Raw genomic sequence first — 16059 nt, forward strand, 5'->3', positions numbered from 1 at the left:
TGATAGGAGGCATTAACCGAAGTGGAGGAAAAGTACCGCAAGGCCATGGTGTCCAACGCCCAGCTGGACAATGAAAAGAACAACTTGATGTACCAGGTGGACACACTCAAAGACTCGCTGATGGAACTCGAAGAACTCCTGTCCGAGTCGAGACGAGAATATGAGGAGAAGGTCAAGGTAGGGTGTGCAGTCGTCACTGTAAATATCTGCTCTCTGCTAGTTTTACTGGATAATTGGGAATATTTGTTTCGTGGAAGTTGGCTTTCAATAAACAGCAAGGGTGTACTTAATATTTCAAGGGCTGCTTTGTGTACAATCATAGTCATAGCTTAGCCACATTACCATATTTTCTGTTTAAAATCAGGTCCTCCACACCTCAAAAGTCCATCGTTGTACATTCGCCAACAGCAAAACAGTTTTTTTTTTGTTTTTTTTACTCTTAGTCAACTTTTCAATCCAACCACGTCATGTCTATCAGACTAGCTAACAAGTGCCTAAGCTAATAAATTAGGGTTTCTCCCATCAAGCATCCAATTTTTCAAACTTCCTGTGTACTAGCACGGTGAGGTAAGAACAAAGTGCACTGATACACTCCTATAGGGCTTCTATTTACTTATTGCTTAACAGTGTGGTTACAGTTTACCTGGCTAGACATGACTAACTGTGCACTAACACCTCCGGGTGGTAAGCTACCAGCGTACACTTCATGCGTCGCCATTCAAACATTCCTCTCTGATGACAAGATGTCATGACACATTTGACTTGAATGGGTGTTGGTAACGAAAACTGAATTTTCCCCAATTTGCGACTCACTGTTGATTTCAGTGATTCATTGTGTGTGTGTTTTTTTTTGCTGTGTGTATTCATCCATTTCCCTATCCTTGCAGGACTTTGAACGCGAGAAACATGCCCACGGTGTACTTAAGTTCCAGTTTAACGAAATGAAGCAGATGCTGAAACAAAGCGAGGAGCTGCTAAATGTGAGTATTGCCTTGACAGTGCAAACAAACTGTTGTCAGTGTAAGCAGAGACAGGTGGAAAGAGGCCCTTCACTTGCTAACATTTCATTTCACCCTCATCTTCCTTTCACAAATCAACTGTATCGCTGTTTTCTTTTCCCTTTTGCTTTTACTCCATCTGTCTTCTCTTGCCACTGTAGGAAATCCGTCAGTTGCGTATGAAAGAGGAGAATTTTTCTAGGGAAATATCTGATCTACAAGAGACATTGGAGTGGAAGGATAAGAAAATTGGGGTACTGCCCAGTTCTGCAGCTTCTGTCTTTCTCTCTACTACTTTGGCCAGCATGAAACTGACTTTACTCTTCTTAACTTTCTTTTCAAACTCCCTCGACACGGTTTGCTCTTCTCTTCGTTCGACGCAACGCAAACGTCCTCAGGCCTTAGAGCGACAGAAAGAATACACGGATGCGATCCGAACAGAGCGAGATGAGCTCAGAGAAGAAGTGGTGAAGCTGAAAGATATTCTAAAGGTATTCGCTTGGCTCAAGATCTTTGTAAAAATTCTGACCCTGTGCCGCTAGTACAGTTCCACGGCGAGTCGCCCACCTTTGTCACCATGCTCCGCCCACAGGGTCAAAACTCTTCAACTTGTGGGCGACATCATAGACGAGCAAAATGTTTGTCTATGATGTCCGCTGAATTTGGAAGATTTTGAGTTTTTATAAGCCTTGACTACATGGTGATTTATTTGGTCTAAAATCTAAGGAACGAAGAAATTTCATCTGAAAATGCAGTTAGGACGCTAGAAATGTTATCACTGGACAAACGTAAAGTCTGAAGGATGCTTTCCTGAAATTGATGCCAAAGTCAGACATTTTGCTTCTAATGTTGACATTTTAGGCAAATTCCAGGACTCTTACTGTAACTTCTCTGAAAAATGTGCCCTATAATTTCCTATCAGAGGCAGCTATCCTGGATTGATTTTTTTTTTCTGTTTATGCCTTTGAGTCGTCATGACATTTACAAAGATTTTACATATAACAGCTTTTACCTTATTATTATTTTTTTCCCAGAAACACGGAATTGTACTGGGACCCGATCTGAGCGTCAACGGCGATGCCATTGAGACGGAAACTGACTTAGCCACCAGTGGAGATGGCGCTCCCCGGCCAGCTCAGAGTTCTCCCACCTCCCCGTCAGAGGGGAACAACATGCTCGGTAACACACGCCTGGAAACTAAGCATCTTCCTTCTTTTGTATGGCTTTGCATGAACCCAACTGGAGATGTTCATTTTCCAAAATGTACAGCCTCAGTAAAATCAGAAGTTGAATCATGGAACATACGGTATTAAAAATCATAAATCAAGGGGCCTCTGGAAATGACAATGAGGCTATGATTTTCTAAATGAATCTTACTCTACGTTTGGACTCACATCTTGAGTTTTCGCGCTTTTCTCGTGCTTCTGGTGATACCTCTGGTAAATCTCGACTAGCTTAAAGAGAAATTACACACTTCTATTATGAGAATGTCAATCACAATCAATCACATACTAGCCCCCGTTAGTTGTTTCTGTTAATTTCAACTAAGCACTAAGTTTAGTCAAGTGAGTTGATTCTTCGAAAATGGTGTGTCGTTTCTCTTTAGGTGACTTACTATTCTCTAAATCACTGGAAAAGTGATGTATACTGGGGGAAAATGCACTTTCAAATATTTTGAAATGTTTTTCCTCATTCTACATGCAAAAGATGCTGGTTCCATGGGATGTGGTTACTCAAGTAACTGGTGCCGCTTCCCTGACACCATACATGTTCTTATCGGCAAAATCTCGATCGCGGTCTTCTCTTTACAATTCTTGTGCTTCTCCTTCATCCTCCTCCTCCGATGTGTTTCTGGGAATCAAGCAAGTGTTTCGCCTTGTCTCCTGTCACTCTCTTACTGAAGCTTACTCTTGAAAATGGTGACTCCGTTCGGCCTCCTGTCACAATATGCTCTTCGTGATTTCTCAGGAAGCTCAGAGGAGAATGAGTTGAGAAGTAGAGCAAAAGAAGAGTTGGATCAAGAACAGCACGGGGAAGAGTTTGAGGAAGGCCACACGAGTGACTTGAGCCCCAACAGGCTCTCTAATGCTGATCAGACGTCAAAGCCCACTAAAGAAAATGACAGTGGCCTTAGCCAGGGCTTGCAGATTGCAATGATAGTCACAAAAGCCGGGGAGGAAATTCCTCTCAGTCCCATAAATCAAGAAAACACAACAAGCCCCGCCGAAGCAGTTCCACAAGTCAACTCTGACTTGGAGAAGGTAGACCCGCAAAACAATGTTAACATTGAAGAGAATTTCACTGGTATTGAGCCAAACAAACGTGAAACCGATGAGGATTATAATCTGGTGAAAGCAGAACCGTTTGTACAAGACTCAGAATTGCATCCCAAAGAAGATCTCAAAGATCACAACAAAAGTTGCCAAGCAGATGATAGTGAGTCAGGATCATCTCGCCAAGAAAAAATAAAAAAATCTGAGTCATGTCCTCATCAAGAAGTTGGTAATGATTTACATGTCACAGATTTTGAATCTTGTCTTCAAGATGATCTACCGGATTCTGAGTCATGTCTTCATCAATCTAAATCTGAACCACATTCCCATGAACAAAGTGTTGAAAATGCAGAATTTGATCCCCAAGTAGATGTCAAAGATTTTGAATCGCATTCCCAAGAAGATGTAAAGGGTCCAGAATTAGATTGCCAAGAGGATGCCAAAAACACACAAGATTCTAAATCTTGTCCTGAAATAAATGCCAAAAATTTTGAATCAGGTTCCCAAAAGGAACAATTATGTGCACAAGTAGATGTGCAAGATTCTAAATTGCTTTCTCAAGATAGCATACAGGGTTTTACTTCAGGTCCCCAAATAGTTGACAAAAACTATGAATCTTCTCTTGGAGAAAATATGAAAGATGAATTACAGCATTTTAACTCGTGTCCCCAAGTACAAGATGTGAAAGAATCTGAGTATTGTCCACAAGAAGATATCAATGATTCTCAATCATGTCCCAAAGAGGACCAAATACAGAGTGGCAACAATTCAGAATGTGTTCTACAATTAGATGTCATGGATTCTGAAGATTCTAAATTAGGCCCACTGGAAAATACTCAAGATTCTAAATCATATCAGCAAGCTGAAGGTGTCAAGAAATCCGGATCGGGTCCCCAAAAACACCTAAAAACTCCAGAATCATTTCCTCAAGCAGATGTGAAAGATTCTGAATCATGCTCCCGAGTACTGCTTGCTGAGGACTCCGAAGTATTTCTGCAAGTAGTTGAATCTGAGTCAAAGCATGAAACTGCTGAGGCAAGCAGCGACGAGGCAGAGAAAAACATAACCAAGCCTGCACGGAAGAGTGCTAATGCGCCTGGGAAAAAGAAAAAAAAGAAACGGAGAGGCAAAAGGAAAGGGTCCCTTGAGGAGCAAAATCACCAACGGGACAAAAAGAAAGAAAACGTAACAGATGGAGAAAACATTCAGTTAGCAAGCACAGGAGCAGATTTAGGAAATAGTCAGGCTGCTATAGACTGTGGCGCTGACCGTCTTGCTAATGAATGTTTCAAAGAATCAACGGTTCAACAATTTGCAACAGTTGAACAGATGGAACGCGCTGAAACCTTAAATGTTGAAATTGCCAAGGAATCCATTGCGGAACAAATGCTTAACACAGATAATCGAAACATACAAAAAGAAAGTCAGCATTCTGTGGAGGTCCAGGTAGTATGTGGTAATTATGAGCCAGAGATCATTCAGAGGGATGATGATCTTAGTTTTGACTCTGAAAATCGTGATAAAGACTCCATTTTAGATGTCACCGTTACCGCTGACATTTCAGGCCAAGGTGACGTTAGTTTATCAGGTCTTGCTCATAATGAAAGCCAAGCAAGTTCTGAACCTACAAACATTGACAAAGAAGACTCTGTGGCCAAGTTACAGGTCCAAACGCCTCCTTCTGAATCTTCCGAAAGTCTCACTCAGGTGTCCCCGATGTTGTCCTATGACATTGGCGATAGTCTCCAAGACCCTGAGTTGTCAATGTCCGAGCCGGTGAAAGTTTTGGATAAGGAGCCAGAAGCAGAGTGTGAAAATAAATTTACAGAGCAAGATGAAGAATTGTTGGATTTAATCACAGTAGAGAACTCCTCTCGAGACCTTGGCAAGGAGGAGATCGTTGTAGAGACTCTGACTGAACTGGCTGCTGACAGGCGGCGTAGTCTTCAAGACCCCCTGTTGGAGCCGTCTAAAGTTTTGGATCCAGAAGCAGAGTGTGAGGACAGACTTACAAAGGAAAAGGAAGAATTAGTCAATTTAGTCACGCTGGAGAACTCCTCGCGAGACCTTGACAAGGAGGAGGTCGTCGTAGAGACTCTGGCTGAACCGACTGCTGACAGACAGCACAGTCTCCAAGAACCTGACTTGTCAATGTCCGAGCCAGTGAATGTTTTGGATAAGGAGCCAGAGGCAGAGTGCGAGACTAGACTTACAAAGGAAGATGAAGAATTATTGAATGCGACCAACCTGGAGAACTCCTCTCCAGACCTTCACAGGGAGGAGGTTATCGTAGCGTCTCAAGCTGAAGCGGTTGCAGGCAGACAGACACTGCCGTGCGAGGATCACGTCGTTGACGCAAACACGCAGACCCCTGAGTCCAAGGAAGTGAGACGTGAAAGCCACCAAGGTGACCGGGAAGCCTCCCAACTCGACCCGTTTGGACCGGACAGTGGGGAGGATGTGGACGATGAAGATGAGAAAGGGCGGTCCTTTGATTTTGACGACATGGATATCGACGCAGCCGTCGAGATGCAGACGGCGAAAAATCGGGAAGCTCAAGTCCTGTCAGATGAACGAAATACCCTTAACTGCAATCTCCAAGGGTTTTCACTTGAAGTCCCGCCAGAGAATCCGGAGCAGCCAGAACTTGAGATGGGTGTTGAAGTCCTGCCCGATGAAGAGTGCAATAATAACAATAACAGTAATAGTGAAAATCCAGCGGCTAGCGAGGCGTGTGCACGCGGAGTCGCGGCAGACAACGAGGCTGAACCAAACAATTTGCCTAACACGGAATCCTCATCAGAAGTTTGGGGAACGGTAGACAGCACGAATGAGTTAAGCCACGTGGAGCAGAATCGAGACCTTAGCAACACCGGAGACCCAGAGACCAAGAACAAATCTCAATTCCCGCCTGGGGCTTCGGCTTTACCGGTAGAATCATCGAATGCCCTTGACAAACAGCAAGACTTGAGTGGCAGCCTCAACAATAGGGAAATGCCCCTCTCTGGAAAAAACGACAAGAAAAACGGAAAGAAGGGCAAAAGCAGGGGCAAAGATGACTGCAAGGTGACTTAGCACTTACGTTTCGAAAATGTAAATTTATGTTTGTTGTTTTTTTAAATTTTTTACTCTGTTCAGGCAGGCTTTTTTACTTAAATGACGACTGTATCGCTTTTCTATGGACTTCATGAACTTTGAATTGTTTGCAAATTGTGTCAAAAATGCAACAAGTGCAAAATTGCAAACTTTTTTTTTTTTTAAAACAAATGCTGTTATGTGTTACACCATTTCATCCTTTTCAGTTCCCCGTTTTCCCTACTATTGAAGGAACTTGGTCATATTTTTGTGTTGTAGCTAACTGATACAAAATGGAGAAATAGACCAAAAACTTTTTTTTTTTTTTTTTACACAGGTCAAATTGAAATATGGCAATGTTGATTTTTGCTTATTATTTGGGAATACTTTGTGGTTAGGATTAGCATTAGAGTTTCAGAATTTTGGGCTCTGGTAAGAAGTTTCCATTAAGATGAAGTTTAATAGCTCAGGTTAGGAGGTGTCTACTTGGGATTGTTTTGGGGTTACATTTAAAGCAATGCAAGCGAAGTGTCGCTTTTTGTTACACTTACAAAATATGCTCCGTCCACATTAAAAAAGATGTCAATCAAAAATCTATAAATATCCATGTCATAATTGTGTAAGAAGTATTGCTTATCAAGCATTTAGTTGTCTACAGTGAACCCCCGCATATTCATGTTTTGGGCATTCAGCGAATTCAAATTTATGAATCTTCCAGGAGCCTGTCCTCTGTTCTTCACTAAAAAGATCAGGGAGTGAAGATTTTGCTTAGAAACTCTTTACAAATCATAACTGTCATTACAAATGATTAGATAGTAGCTAAACCAAAGTTGAATCACAGAATCTATTTTCCAATCTGTCCTCTGCGGTTTGAATCATTCACAAGTTTTGAAGCACACGTTAACTAGTGTAGCCTGCCTGCTCACTGTTTTAACGTCACTTCCGGTCACCCTAGTGGTGGATAGAGTAACTACACCTGCCATGCTTCAAGCGGAACGTGTCTTTAGTTTTTCATCAAGCTACGGTTGACAGCTGCCTAGATGTGACACGCATGTATTACAAAACATACAAGAAATGAAATTAAGAATTTTAACAGATTCCTGTTTAATCTTAGCTCCCTGACCTTTTGGATTAAAATCTTGTTTTATACGCTTTTGGACCAAACCTGTATCTTTGGCACCAGTCTAATCTATGTGCCGTGATTCGCTTATGTGCAATTTGCCTGTATTATTCTTGTGTTTAAATGCTAAATAATAAGTTGAAGCAAGCCTCAATTATTGTTGAATTGTCACTATTTGCAACAGGGCTGAATCCTTAAACCCCACAAATAACGGGGGATCAGTGCATTTTTGAAGTTTGCTTTTGTGAGTGTGCTATTAGTTGTGTGTACTGTTCCCTCCCCTCCTGAGTTTGTATGCATGTTAAGCGACCCCCCCTCACGCTCTGCTCCGTGGATGCCTGCACGTTTTGCATGCATCTGCCTCCCAACCAAGCCCCTCCCCTCACACCACACCTTTGGCTCCACCCACTCCTGGTATGTTCACTTATATCGCCTTGTGCACTTCTTATTTATATTCATGCTAATCTATCGACATACCTGATATTTTTGCCGCTCGTTGTTGTCGTCAAAGCTTTATCTTTATTTCTATCCGCTGTGCCCTCCTAGAGATTCGACTCAGGAAACTAGTGGACGAACGTGAAAAAATGATCGAGCAGGTAAGTTGTTCTTTTATCTGAGAATATGCGTAGGATGCATTTGGAATAATGACTTTATTGCGAGGATTCAAATTTAGTAGTTTTACTCACTAAGGTTTTTTTTCTCCTCACTGTGTTTTTTTTTTTCTTCAGATAAAGACGCTAAAAGCTCAAGTGGACCAGAAAAGCCAGAAAAATGGCACCGATGGCACATTGTGTGCAGAGGGCGAGCATTTGGAAAACGGGAATGATCCAAACATCATTGAACTACAAAGTAAGCGCGCACATCAGTGAATGCTCTTTTCGACAATACGATTAGGCATGGGCTGATAAAAAATTATGACTTTGATAACCATGAGCAAAAATATGGTATTAAAATTACAGCTCTTACTTTTTTCCAGTAAACACAATCTATTTTATTTTTAAACAAAATAATGAATATTTGGTACATTAAGAACTGTGGACCGTGTTCACGACAAATAAGTCACAGTGCCTCGTCACTGGTGAACTATTTTAAGACACTCATAGCGTGTTAAGGGGTTAATAGAAAAAAAAAAGATTCCTAAGTATTTTCAGAGCCAACTTGTTGAGTCAACTCTGCAAGATCTATTGATACCGTATTACTGAACTTCACCGCGTTTACACCACTGTGAGGCACACCTACACTTTGGAAAAAAAATCCTCCAAAATAATTATATTTTTACAACACAACTGCATATTATCACTCGTAACCTTTAAAATGTTACAGAAAACAAGTTTTGTTTGACTAAATGATCAAAAATGAGCACGTTTGCCATTTTGAACGCACATTTTGAGGGCAATCAGGATCCAAAAACGCCATGTAGAGCGGGTTAAGCATCATAAATTCATTTCGATCGGTAAAATCTTCATCCAGTCATCTTCTTCCAGAAGTGGTTCAACATCATCAAAATGTTGCGTATTTATTGGTTTAGAGATGCAAACGTGTCATGTCCTCCAGCACGCTGCTTAGATCTGAAGAGGTTAAGACAAAGACCTTCCTCTAACGTGCCAAAAAGATGAAAAAAATGATTGTCCACAAAGGTAAACAGCCCTAAATTCAGTACAATAATATTTTATGTTTATTTTATCAGGAGACTCCAGCAGGCAAATAAGCGACATGAAGTTCAAACTCGTAAAAGCGGAGCAAGAAGTGACTGCATTGGAACAAAATGTAAAATGGCCAACTTTTTTTCAAAAGAAAAGATATATTTTGTTGTTGTTCAGCTATTTTATGAAGCTTTTTTTTTTTTTTTTTTCACGTGGCGCAGGTGAGCCGACTTGAGGGTCAGGTGAGCCGCTACAAGTCGGCGGCGGAAAATGCAGAAAAGGTGGAGGACGAGCTCAAAGCGGAAAAAAGGAAGCTGCAGCGAGAGGTGAGACACTCGTTTATTTCAGTCAAGCGAGGACTAAGACTGAGGTGATTGGTTAAAAGGTGTCGAGCTATCGGGGGAGGGGGTTCTGGAAAAACAGCGGATTGGAACTCGTAGAAAATTTGTGTCAAGGATGACGCATGAAGCCGTGTTGGCACAGTGAACGAACACACGAGGAAAATCTACACAAATGTTTATTAGTTGTCATATTGGAACAAATGGAAAAAAAATGTTGGTTGCATTTGGATTGAAAGACTACACGTTCATTTTAAAAAAATGAACATTTAGTCAGATGATTTTGTTTTGTGCATTTATTTGAAGAAATAAAATGGGGTCAATTCAACCAGACATTTGTATCAATGAAGCGAAATTTCATAACTTCTTCGAACTTTTTTTGAATATTCTATCAAGGGTTGTTTGTGTTCTCAAGTCATTTTTTGATTTATGATTAATTTTTTTCGTGTTTTTCCCCTTCTCAAGTGACAAGTAGGTTAAATTTGGAAGTGCGGCAACACCTCACAGATCTCAGCATTCTCAAGTTGTTTTTTTTTTATAAGTCATAAGTCAATATTCAATTTAAAACCACAAAAGTCTTTACAATATGTTCTGTGCTCCCCCACTTGTTTATATTTGCAGGCGATAGCCAGTGATAACCCCCCCCCCCCCCCCCCCCCCCCAAATGGATAAAAACTGAGGAATTTGTCTCTTAATTCATATTCCACAAATAAAACGTTAATCAGGATGCCCTCTTTACAGAGTGGGGGCCACAAAGAACTTTCAAAGTTCTGTTTACTTCCCCTTTCACCTTTTCAAACCGTCACACAAAATATGGTGCATCCATCTAGTGGCCATGAATGGAATAACACCCAAGATAAGCAAGTAGAGCAAAGTCGTTTAAATTTGTCCACACAAAATTTTGTGTGTTAGCAAAACTGCAAATCCAGTGGGAGCTAGTGTTACTGTTGTTTATCCAAGCACTTTGAATCTCGTGCCCTCTTCTCTCTTTTTGGCCGTCTCAGCTGCGATCAGCACTGGACAAAGTGGACGAGCTGGAGTCCAGCAACAGCCACCTCAACAAGCGACTGGAGAAGATGAAGTCCAACCGCGGCATGGCCCAGACGCCCTAGCCCACATCCTACCTGTCACGCTAGCCGTGTGCCATCCCTGGTGGTGTCCGGTAAGAAACCGGGAAGCTGCTTTTTTTTTTTTAGCGCAACCTCCACACGATGGACGATGCCGAAGAATGGCTCGCTCTCCTTTGCCTTCCTGTTCACCGTAGCGTCGCTATCAACTTTTATTTTTGGGGAGTGGATGAGTGAGGGTGTGCTTTTTGTGTGTCTTTGTAAATCAAAGTGCACATTTGCGAGTGTTTTTGCTCACTTTGCATTTCAACGCCAAACTGTTTTAGAAGATACCGAAGAAATGTGACAAGCGGGACTCAAAGCGGTGAAGACGTCAAAGACACTGGGGGAGATGCTGCTTCACTGTTTACAAAAAAAAAGCTTTAATTATGAATGTCATACAAACAAGAGTTATCTTTGTGCAATAAAGTGTCAAAACCTTTGCTGCAATTTTGACATTGACTCTGGCCTGAAATGTTTTATTAGTGCTTGAGAAGTTCCTGAGCCTTCTGACAATGGTTGAAAAATGGAGGTCCTAAAATAACTTAAAAGTCTATTTTTGTCCAAAAAAGTACCAGCATCCCATGGCTTGAAGTGGCAAAGTGGCATTTTGACCAACTGGAAAGGAATTTCCTCAAATAAGCCAATCACAAGCAAACACTAAAGGCTTTTTTTTTCTTCATGGCTTTTGAACATCTACAGATGTTTCAGTCCAACTTTGTGGGGTAAAATCAGTCTGAGGCCTTCTGTGGGTTTGATAGACAGTCGAGGAACGTCCGCTCCTGGATTCGCTGAATCATGCGGCGTCCGTAAAAATCGCCGTACTCTGGCGGCAGTTCATCGAGACAACGCAGCGCCCTCTCCAGGGCTTGGAGGGCGCGGCTGGCGGCCACAGGATCTTTGTTGCCGTACGGGTCCCTTTTGTCGTAGCTTTCGGCGGGTAGTTGGCGCCAAAACACGTTGACGCCCACGCCGAACTCTAGGGCCAGGGTGTTGTGGAACCACAATGCTGCCAAAACATAGAAAATGTTTTGCGCCTGTCCTGTGTGATAGGTCGCCAGTTTCTCAAATGAGGTACGAGAGATTTTAAACATGTTCCTTTAAGTATAGGCAAATGTAATGCTGTAACAAACAAAGCTTTCTTTTCAAATTAAGAGTGAATTTATTGGAACATGGAGCCTTGCTGAATAAAACATGCCTTGAGATGCCACTACAGGTCCAAAGTTTTACTCAATCAGACACAAATGGCACAGCACTGATTTACTATTTTTTTCAAGACGGTTTAGAATAGCTAAGAAAAAGGACATGGAATTTCTGAAGGCGTTTTACCGGGAATGAAAAGCAGATCTCCAGGTTCCAGCACACATTCGTGTCTCACTGCCTTCACAAACTCCGGGTACAAGTTCACATCTGGCGAGTCAATGTCCAAGACTTCGGATTTGTCACCTAAAAACGTTAAAATAAAAAAAACAAAAGACGTTAGACTCCAAAACGAGTCTAAATTTGACCCCCAAAAAAGCTGCTCCAAACCCAAATTGCAGACTGGCTCTGCTGAAGTTTTTTCTAAACATACCACTAGAGGGGGCCAAAACCCACTAGATTTTAACGACTTATAGTGCAGCAAAACTAAAGGAATATGTTTTAAGTAGGTGAAAAAAAAAACAGATCCACTGGAGCAGATAAATGTAAATCAGTACAATGTATAGCGTTGCACAAGCCTGTCAAATAGAGGTGCAATGCATCCTGGGGGCTGTAAAGGACCACTCTCTTCCTGCCCGTCACCTGAGCTAGAAGGTTGTCCATCACCTGGAAAGTTTCAGGTTGGAATCTTTAAGGTCATAGGTCACTTTGCCGGCCGCCTGCCGCACTCACGTCGTAATGCGTCCATAGCTGCAGGCGGCGGGAGCTGATGCGGAACACGCTGGAGAAGAACTGACCGGGCTCAAAGAAGTTGGGGATGTGAAAGTCCTCTGCAAGCTCGGGGAACTGTTTCCGCAGGTCAGCTGGTTCCTGGCAAAAGGCGACAACGGCGAAATAAGTCACATCAAGGTCAACTTGGCTTTGAAATGGCCAAATTGCGCTAAAATGGTTGCTTGAAAATGGCTTTTTTTTTTTTCTTTAAATTGGTACCTTTCGGACATCTTCTCCCAAGGATCGAAGGTAATAGCACTCATCCTGGAACAAGATTGAAGATTTCAGAAAGTGTGTGATCGTCAGATGAAAAATTTTGTATCCAGTTGTACCTCGCACAGGAAAAAGTCTACATGTTTCTCCTCAGACGTCCTCTTCACAAACTCGTCGAACGGAAGGGTCCTGTCTCCCACAATGAGGTATTTTCACGATTTCTGACAACTGCATGGGAAGATAAAGCTCACCTGTACACAAAGTTTTTATGAAGAAAGTTCATCTGCGGCACGCTGGAGACGTGGACCTTCACCTCCTTGTCACCTCCCTTCTGGGCAAGATAGTCCACAGTCCACTTGTCCAGGCAGGGGCCCAGACACACACCTCGGAGCACAGCAGGTCTACGCTGAAGAACAAACTTAGGAAATGATGATGACATCCTTCGTGTGTGATATTGCTTCATTGTTTGAATGGTTTAACTATTAAAAAAAAAAATTCAAAAGACCTTGCAACTTTAATGCAAAATAAAATCGTCTCCAATTTTCCATTATCCGACAGAGTTAACGATTTAAAAATAACGTGGGCTCTAAAAAGATATACAGAACAGTATGAATAATTTTATGTAGTCAGATGTGCAAGCAGCATAATAATGGCGTGAGGGGAGTTAAAAAATACCTGTGCATATATCTCTCGAAGAAAAACATCCCTATCAACCTCTGTAAACACAGGAACAGAGATTTTCTTTTGAGTCGCCATTTGAACATACAGTCTAACATAAGTGACATGTACAAAACAGTGCACTGTTATTGTGTTACATGCAAAGGTTTCCGTCGGCAACAAAGGTTCCAAACAAGACTAATGGTGTGCCCTAAATGTTGTACCGAGCGATGTTCATTGACGTTCATTATTTAATTTAGTTTATTGAATCATTTAGATTTTCAATGTGTTTGCATACCGATATTGCCAGATAATTAAAGCCGTAACACCCGGAATATACAAGTTGACGGACAGGAAATAAGTGTTACATTGTGAATGTTATGACAGAAACAAATTAACACAATTTTTCCTGCACTTCAAATGGTACTCGTATACCACCTCTAAAATCTTAATTCTTCAAATTGATACCAGTTATGTATTTAAATAAATGTGCGAATGTACATAACAACCAATAAAATCCAATACTTAAAACAACCGGAAGATTTAAGTTACCGGACCGGAAATGTGCCGAAACAAAGATGGCGCTCTTCATACTAAGAAATTGTTCCAAGTGGTCGTTGTTACGCTGCTATGGTCGCGCTACAACCCACGAGAGCGTCCACCTGAAGCGATGTTTAAAATCCCAGTTATGTGTCCTTGCTCCCTCCGGAGTCGGAGAAGCGCTGGCGGTGCGGGCGTACAGTTCCGACCGCGGTGAACCAAAACCCCATCAGAAGGTGGTAGTTCTTGGTATCCCGAACCCGTTCGTGTGGCTTCGGACGCGGGTCTACTATTTCCTCATCAGAACCTATTTTGATTCCGAATTCAACATAGAGGAGTTTACGGAAGGGGCCAAACAGGTTCGTATGATTTCATGAAATGACGTGACGTCACACATACTTCCGGGTGGCAAAAGTTACTCTCTCTTTGTAAACAAAACATTCCGTGCGATTGGAGTTCATTCAATTTGATCACCTAAGAGCTTTCCATGCAACCAGTTGATTTATTTTGCTATTATGTGGCCTTGGTCTGAATATTGGTCATGTATTTGTAAGAGTAATTATTGTTTTCCAGTGTTTATATTTTGTTTTTGCTGTTGGCAGGCTTTCTGCCATGTTTCCAAACTGCTGTCCCAGTGTCAGTTTGCTGCTCTCGAAGGGCTGGTGGCCAGTGACGTAAGTACAGAGCAGCACTTTTAAAAAGTACAGAAGAAGAAATGAAAGACTCCCAAACAGCCTTACTTTGTGGGGAGTAAAATAAGCACAGAATCAAATTGTGCTTGCTTCAAGCTGTTTGCATGCATTTAAAAGATTTCCCTTTTTTACATGTTTTTCTGTCAGTTAATCGGAAAGCTGGAGGAGAAATGCAGCCTTCTCCCACCAAGCTACAAGACTGCGCTGTCAGCCCAGCCCGACCAGCTCATGTACACCACGCCGGGGGACGTGGGGATCTACTACGATGATAAGGGTGAAGTGATCACATCTGCTATGATTTTCAGCTTCTGTCGCAAACACAAAACAATTTCTGTCTTATTAAGTTTAAATCATCCTGACCGGAGAAAATACTGGTATGTTCTCTAAATCCAGTTTTACTTGTGATTGTAAATGTTTTTGTTTCTCCATTTGAAATACTTTCATGACGTGACGGTGATGCTTATGCCCATGTTACCATGTTGTCCACCAGGGAGAAGGTTTGTGAGCATTTTGATGCGGTTCTGGTACCTGACCAGCGCACGTCTGCCCGACGACACCGTGGAGGGAACTCGTATCTTCCAGGTGGCCGTCGGCGCAGAGGGCGAGGCGGAGAGCAAGAGGCTGCTCACCGCTAACTACGAGTGAGTGCCGACAAGTGTGACCCTCCCCTTTTTCCACTTCCTACTATATTTTTTTTCCCTTCTGTGAATGCTTCCAGATTTCAAAGGGAGTTTACAAAAGGCGTGGCACCAGACTGGACCATTACACGGATAGAGCACTCCAAGCTTTTAGACTGAAACGTGACAAACAATCCAGTGAAAATGCTTTAAAAAAAAAAAAAACTCGACTAGATTCCCAAGACAATGGACGCTGTCTTCGGGATTTCACACACTGACTGAAAGCATATGTCACCAGGATTTTGATACTGTATGTAGTTCTGATGAAATGAATCTTTTAATTAAACCTTGTGAAAATGTGTGTCCTGACAAAAGGTCAATGTTGATGACCCTTATGTTATTTTTTGGGACGGTATTGACGTTTTTACCAGGGTAGTACTCAAGTCCGCTTTTATGGGGTCCAAGTCCAGTTTGAGTCAAGTCACAGATGTCCGAGTCTAGACACAAAGGTCCGAGTCAGGTCCGAGCCCACAAGTTCCAAGTCCAGATGAGATCCAAGAGTAAACCATAAGACAGAAAAAATACTGTTTTTGACTGCAAATTTAATGAAATTTCATTAAGCTCAACACTCTTCTTCAATGGCATGGAGCATTTTTGTATTATTAACCAACTGTTCAGATAAACAACAAAAAGTTTGTTGGGTTGCCGTACGTGTCAAGTAATTGTCTTCTTATAGACTGAAGGTTGCTTCATGTTTTTTTTTTTTTTTTGGTGGGGCGGGACTATCCCATGTTAGTTCAATGGTTGGTAAAAACCTAACTTTATGGTCCTGTTTGCATTGAGTCTACATCCAGACTTGAGTGCTACAGCCCTAGT

The 16059-nt window shown here is 41.9% G+C and overlaps 3 protein-coding genes across 5 annotated transcripts in view; 2 read left to right on the plus strand and 1 right to left on the minus strand.

The window, feature by feature from the left end:
* The window catches only part of lrrfip1a (leucine rich repeat (in FLII) interacting protein 1a), a 30538-nt gene extending 19529 nt beyond the window's left edge, over positions 1–11009 (plus strand). The window contains exons 16-25 of the mRNA XM_088415016.1: positions 7–177; positions 888–980; positions 1160–1252; positions 1397–1489; positions 2033–2177; positions 8013–8062; positions 8195–8315; positions 9154–9233; positions 9331–9435; positions 10452–11009. Of these exons, the coding sequence (XP_088271142.1) occupies positions 7–177; positions 888–980; positions 1160–1252; positions 1397–1489; positions 2033–2177; positions 8013–8062; positions 8195–8315; positions 9154–9233; positions 9331–9435; positions 10452–10559 (1059 nt within the window). The 3' untranslated portion in view covers positions 10560–11009. The remainder of the gene's footprint in view (positions 1–6; positions 178–887; positions 981–1159; positions 1253–1396; positions 1490–2032; positions 2178–8012; positions 8063–8194; positions 8316–9153; positions 9234–9330; positions 9436–10451) is intronic.
* Positions 10913–13867, minus strand: tyw5 (tRNA-yW synthesizing protein 5). Of its 3 annotated transcripts, none has more exons than XM_088414590.1 (8): positions 13353–13867; positions 12929–13095; positions 12797–12866; positions 12684–12728; positions 12426–12563; positions 12272–12359; positions 11883–11999; positions 10913–11562 (listed from the first exon to the last, which is right to left on the minus strand). In XM_088414590.1, the coding sequence occupies exons 1-8, from the start codon at positions 13431–13433 to the stop codon at positions 11285–11287; spliced, it is 984 nt and encodes a 327-aa protein (XP_088270716.1). In that variant the 5' UTR covers positions 13434–13867; the 3' UTR covers positions 10913–11284. The 3 variants fall into 3 exon arrangements, with proteins under 3 accessions (XP_088270716.1, XP_088270714.1, XP_088270717.1); XM_088414588.1 differs by having other exon boundaries at positions 12929–13078; positions 13353–13865; XM_088414591.1 differs by having other exon boundaries at positions 12929–13083; positions 13353–13864.
* Positions 13868–13879: 12 nt separating this feature from the next.
* maip1 (matrix AAA peptidase interacting protein 1) lies at positions 13880–15557 on the plus strand. Its single transcript, XM_088414592.1, has 5 exons — positions 13880–14233; positions 14477–14548; positions 14714–14840; positions 15057–15207; positions 15285–15557. The coding sequence occupies exons 1-5, from the start codon at positions 13913–13915 to the stop codon at positions 15361–15363; spliced, it is 750 nt and encodes a 249-aa protein (XP_088270718.1). The 5' UTR covers positions 13880–13912; the 3' UTR covers positions 15364–15557.
* Positions 15558–16059: the final 502 nt, after the last annotated feature.

Source organism: Hippichthys cyanospilos, chromosome 5, assembly GCF_059441005.1.
Source record: "Hippichthys cyanospilos isolate Australia breed blue-spotted pipefish chromosome 5, RoL_Hcya_1.0, whole genome shotgun sequence".
In the NCBI taxonomy this organism is placed as follows: domain Eukaryota; kingdom Metazoa; phylum Chordata; class Actinopteri; order Syngnathiformes; family Syngnathidae; genus Hippichthys; species Hippichthys cyanospilos.

What these genes read in the sequence shown, in the direction of transcription:
- tyw5 (XM_088414588.1), bottom strand. Translation starts at nt 13,462, where the DNA reads ATGTCACTTATGTTAGACTGTATGTTCAAATGGCGACTCAAAAGAAAA. An exon ending in TTCGAGAGATATATGCACAG is followed by an intron (nt 13,079 to 13,352) that starts GTATTTTTTAAC and finishes TCTTCAGCGTAG; the next exon opens with ACCTGCTGTGCTCCGAGGTG. An exon ending in TGGGAGAAGATGTCCGAAAG is followed by an intron (nt 12,564 to 12,683) that starts GTACCAATTTAA and finishes GCCTTTTGCCAG; the next exon opens with GAACCAGCTGACCTGCGGAA.
- maip1 (XM_088414592.1), top strand. Translation starts at nt 13,913, where the DNA reads ATGGCGCTCTTCATACTAAGAAATTGTTCCAAGTGGTCGTTGTTACGC. An exon ending in TTACGGAAGGGGCCAAACAG is followed by an intron (nt 14,234 to 14,476) that starts GTTCGTATGATT and finishes TGCTGTTGGCAG; the next exon opens with GCTTTCTGCCATGTTTCCAA. An exon ending in GATCTACTACGATGATAAGG is followed by an intron (nt 14,841 to 15,056) that starts GTGAAGTGATCA and finishes GTTGTCCACCAG; the next exon opens with GGAGAAGGTTTGTGAGCATT.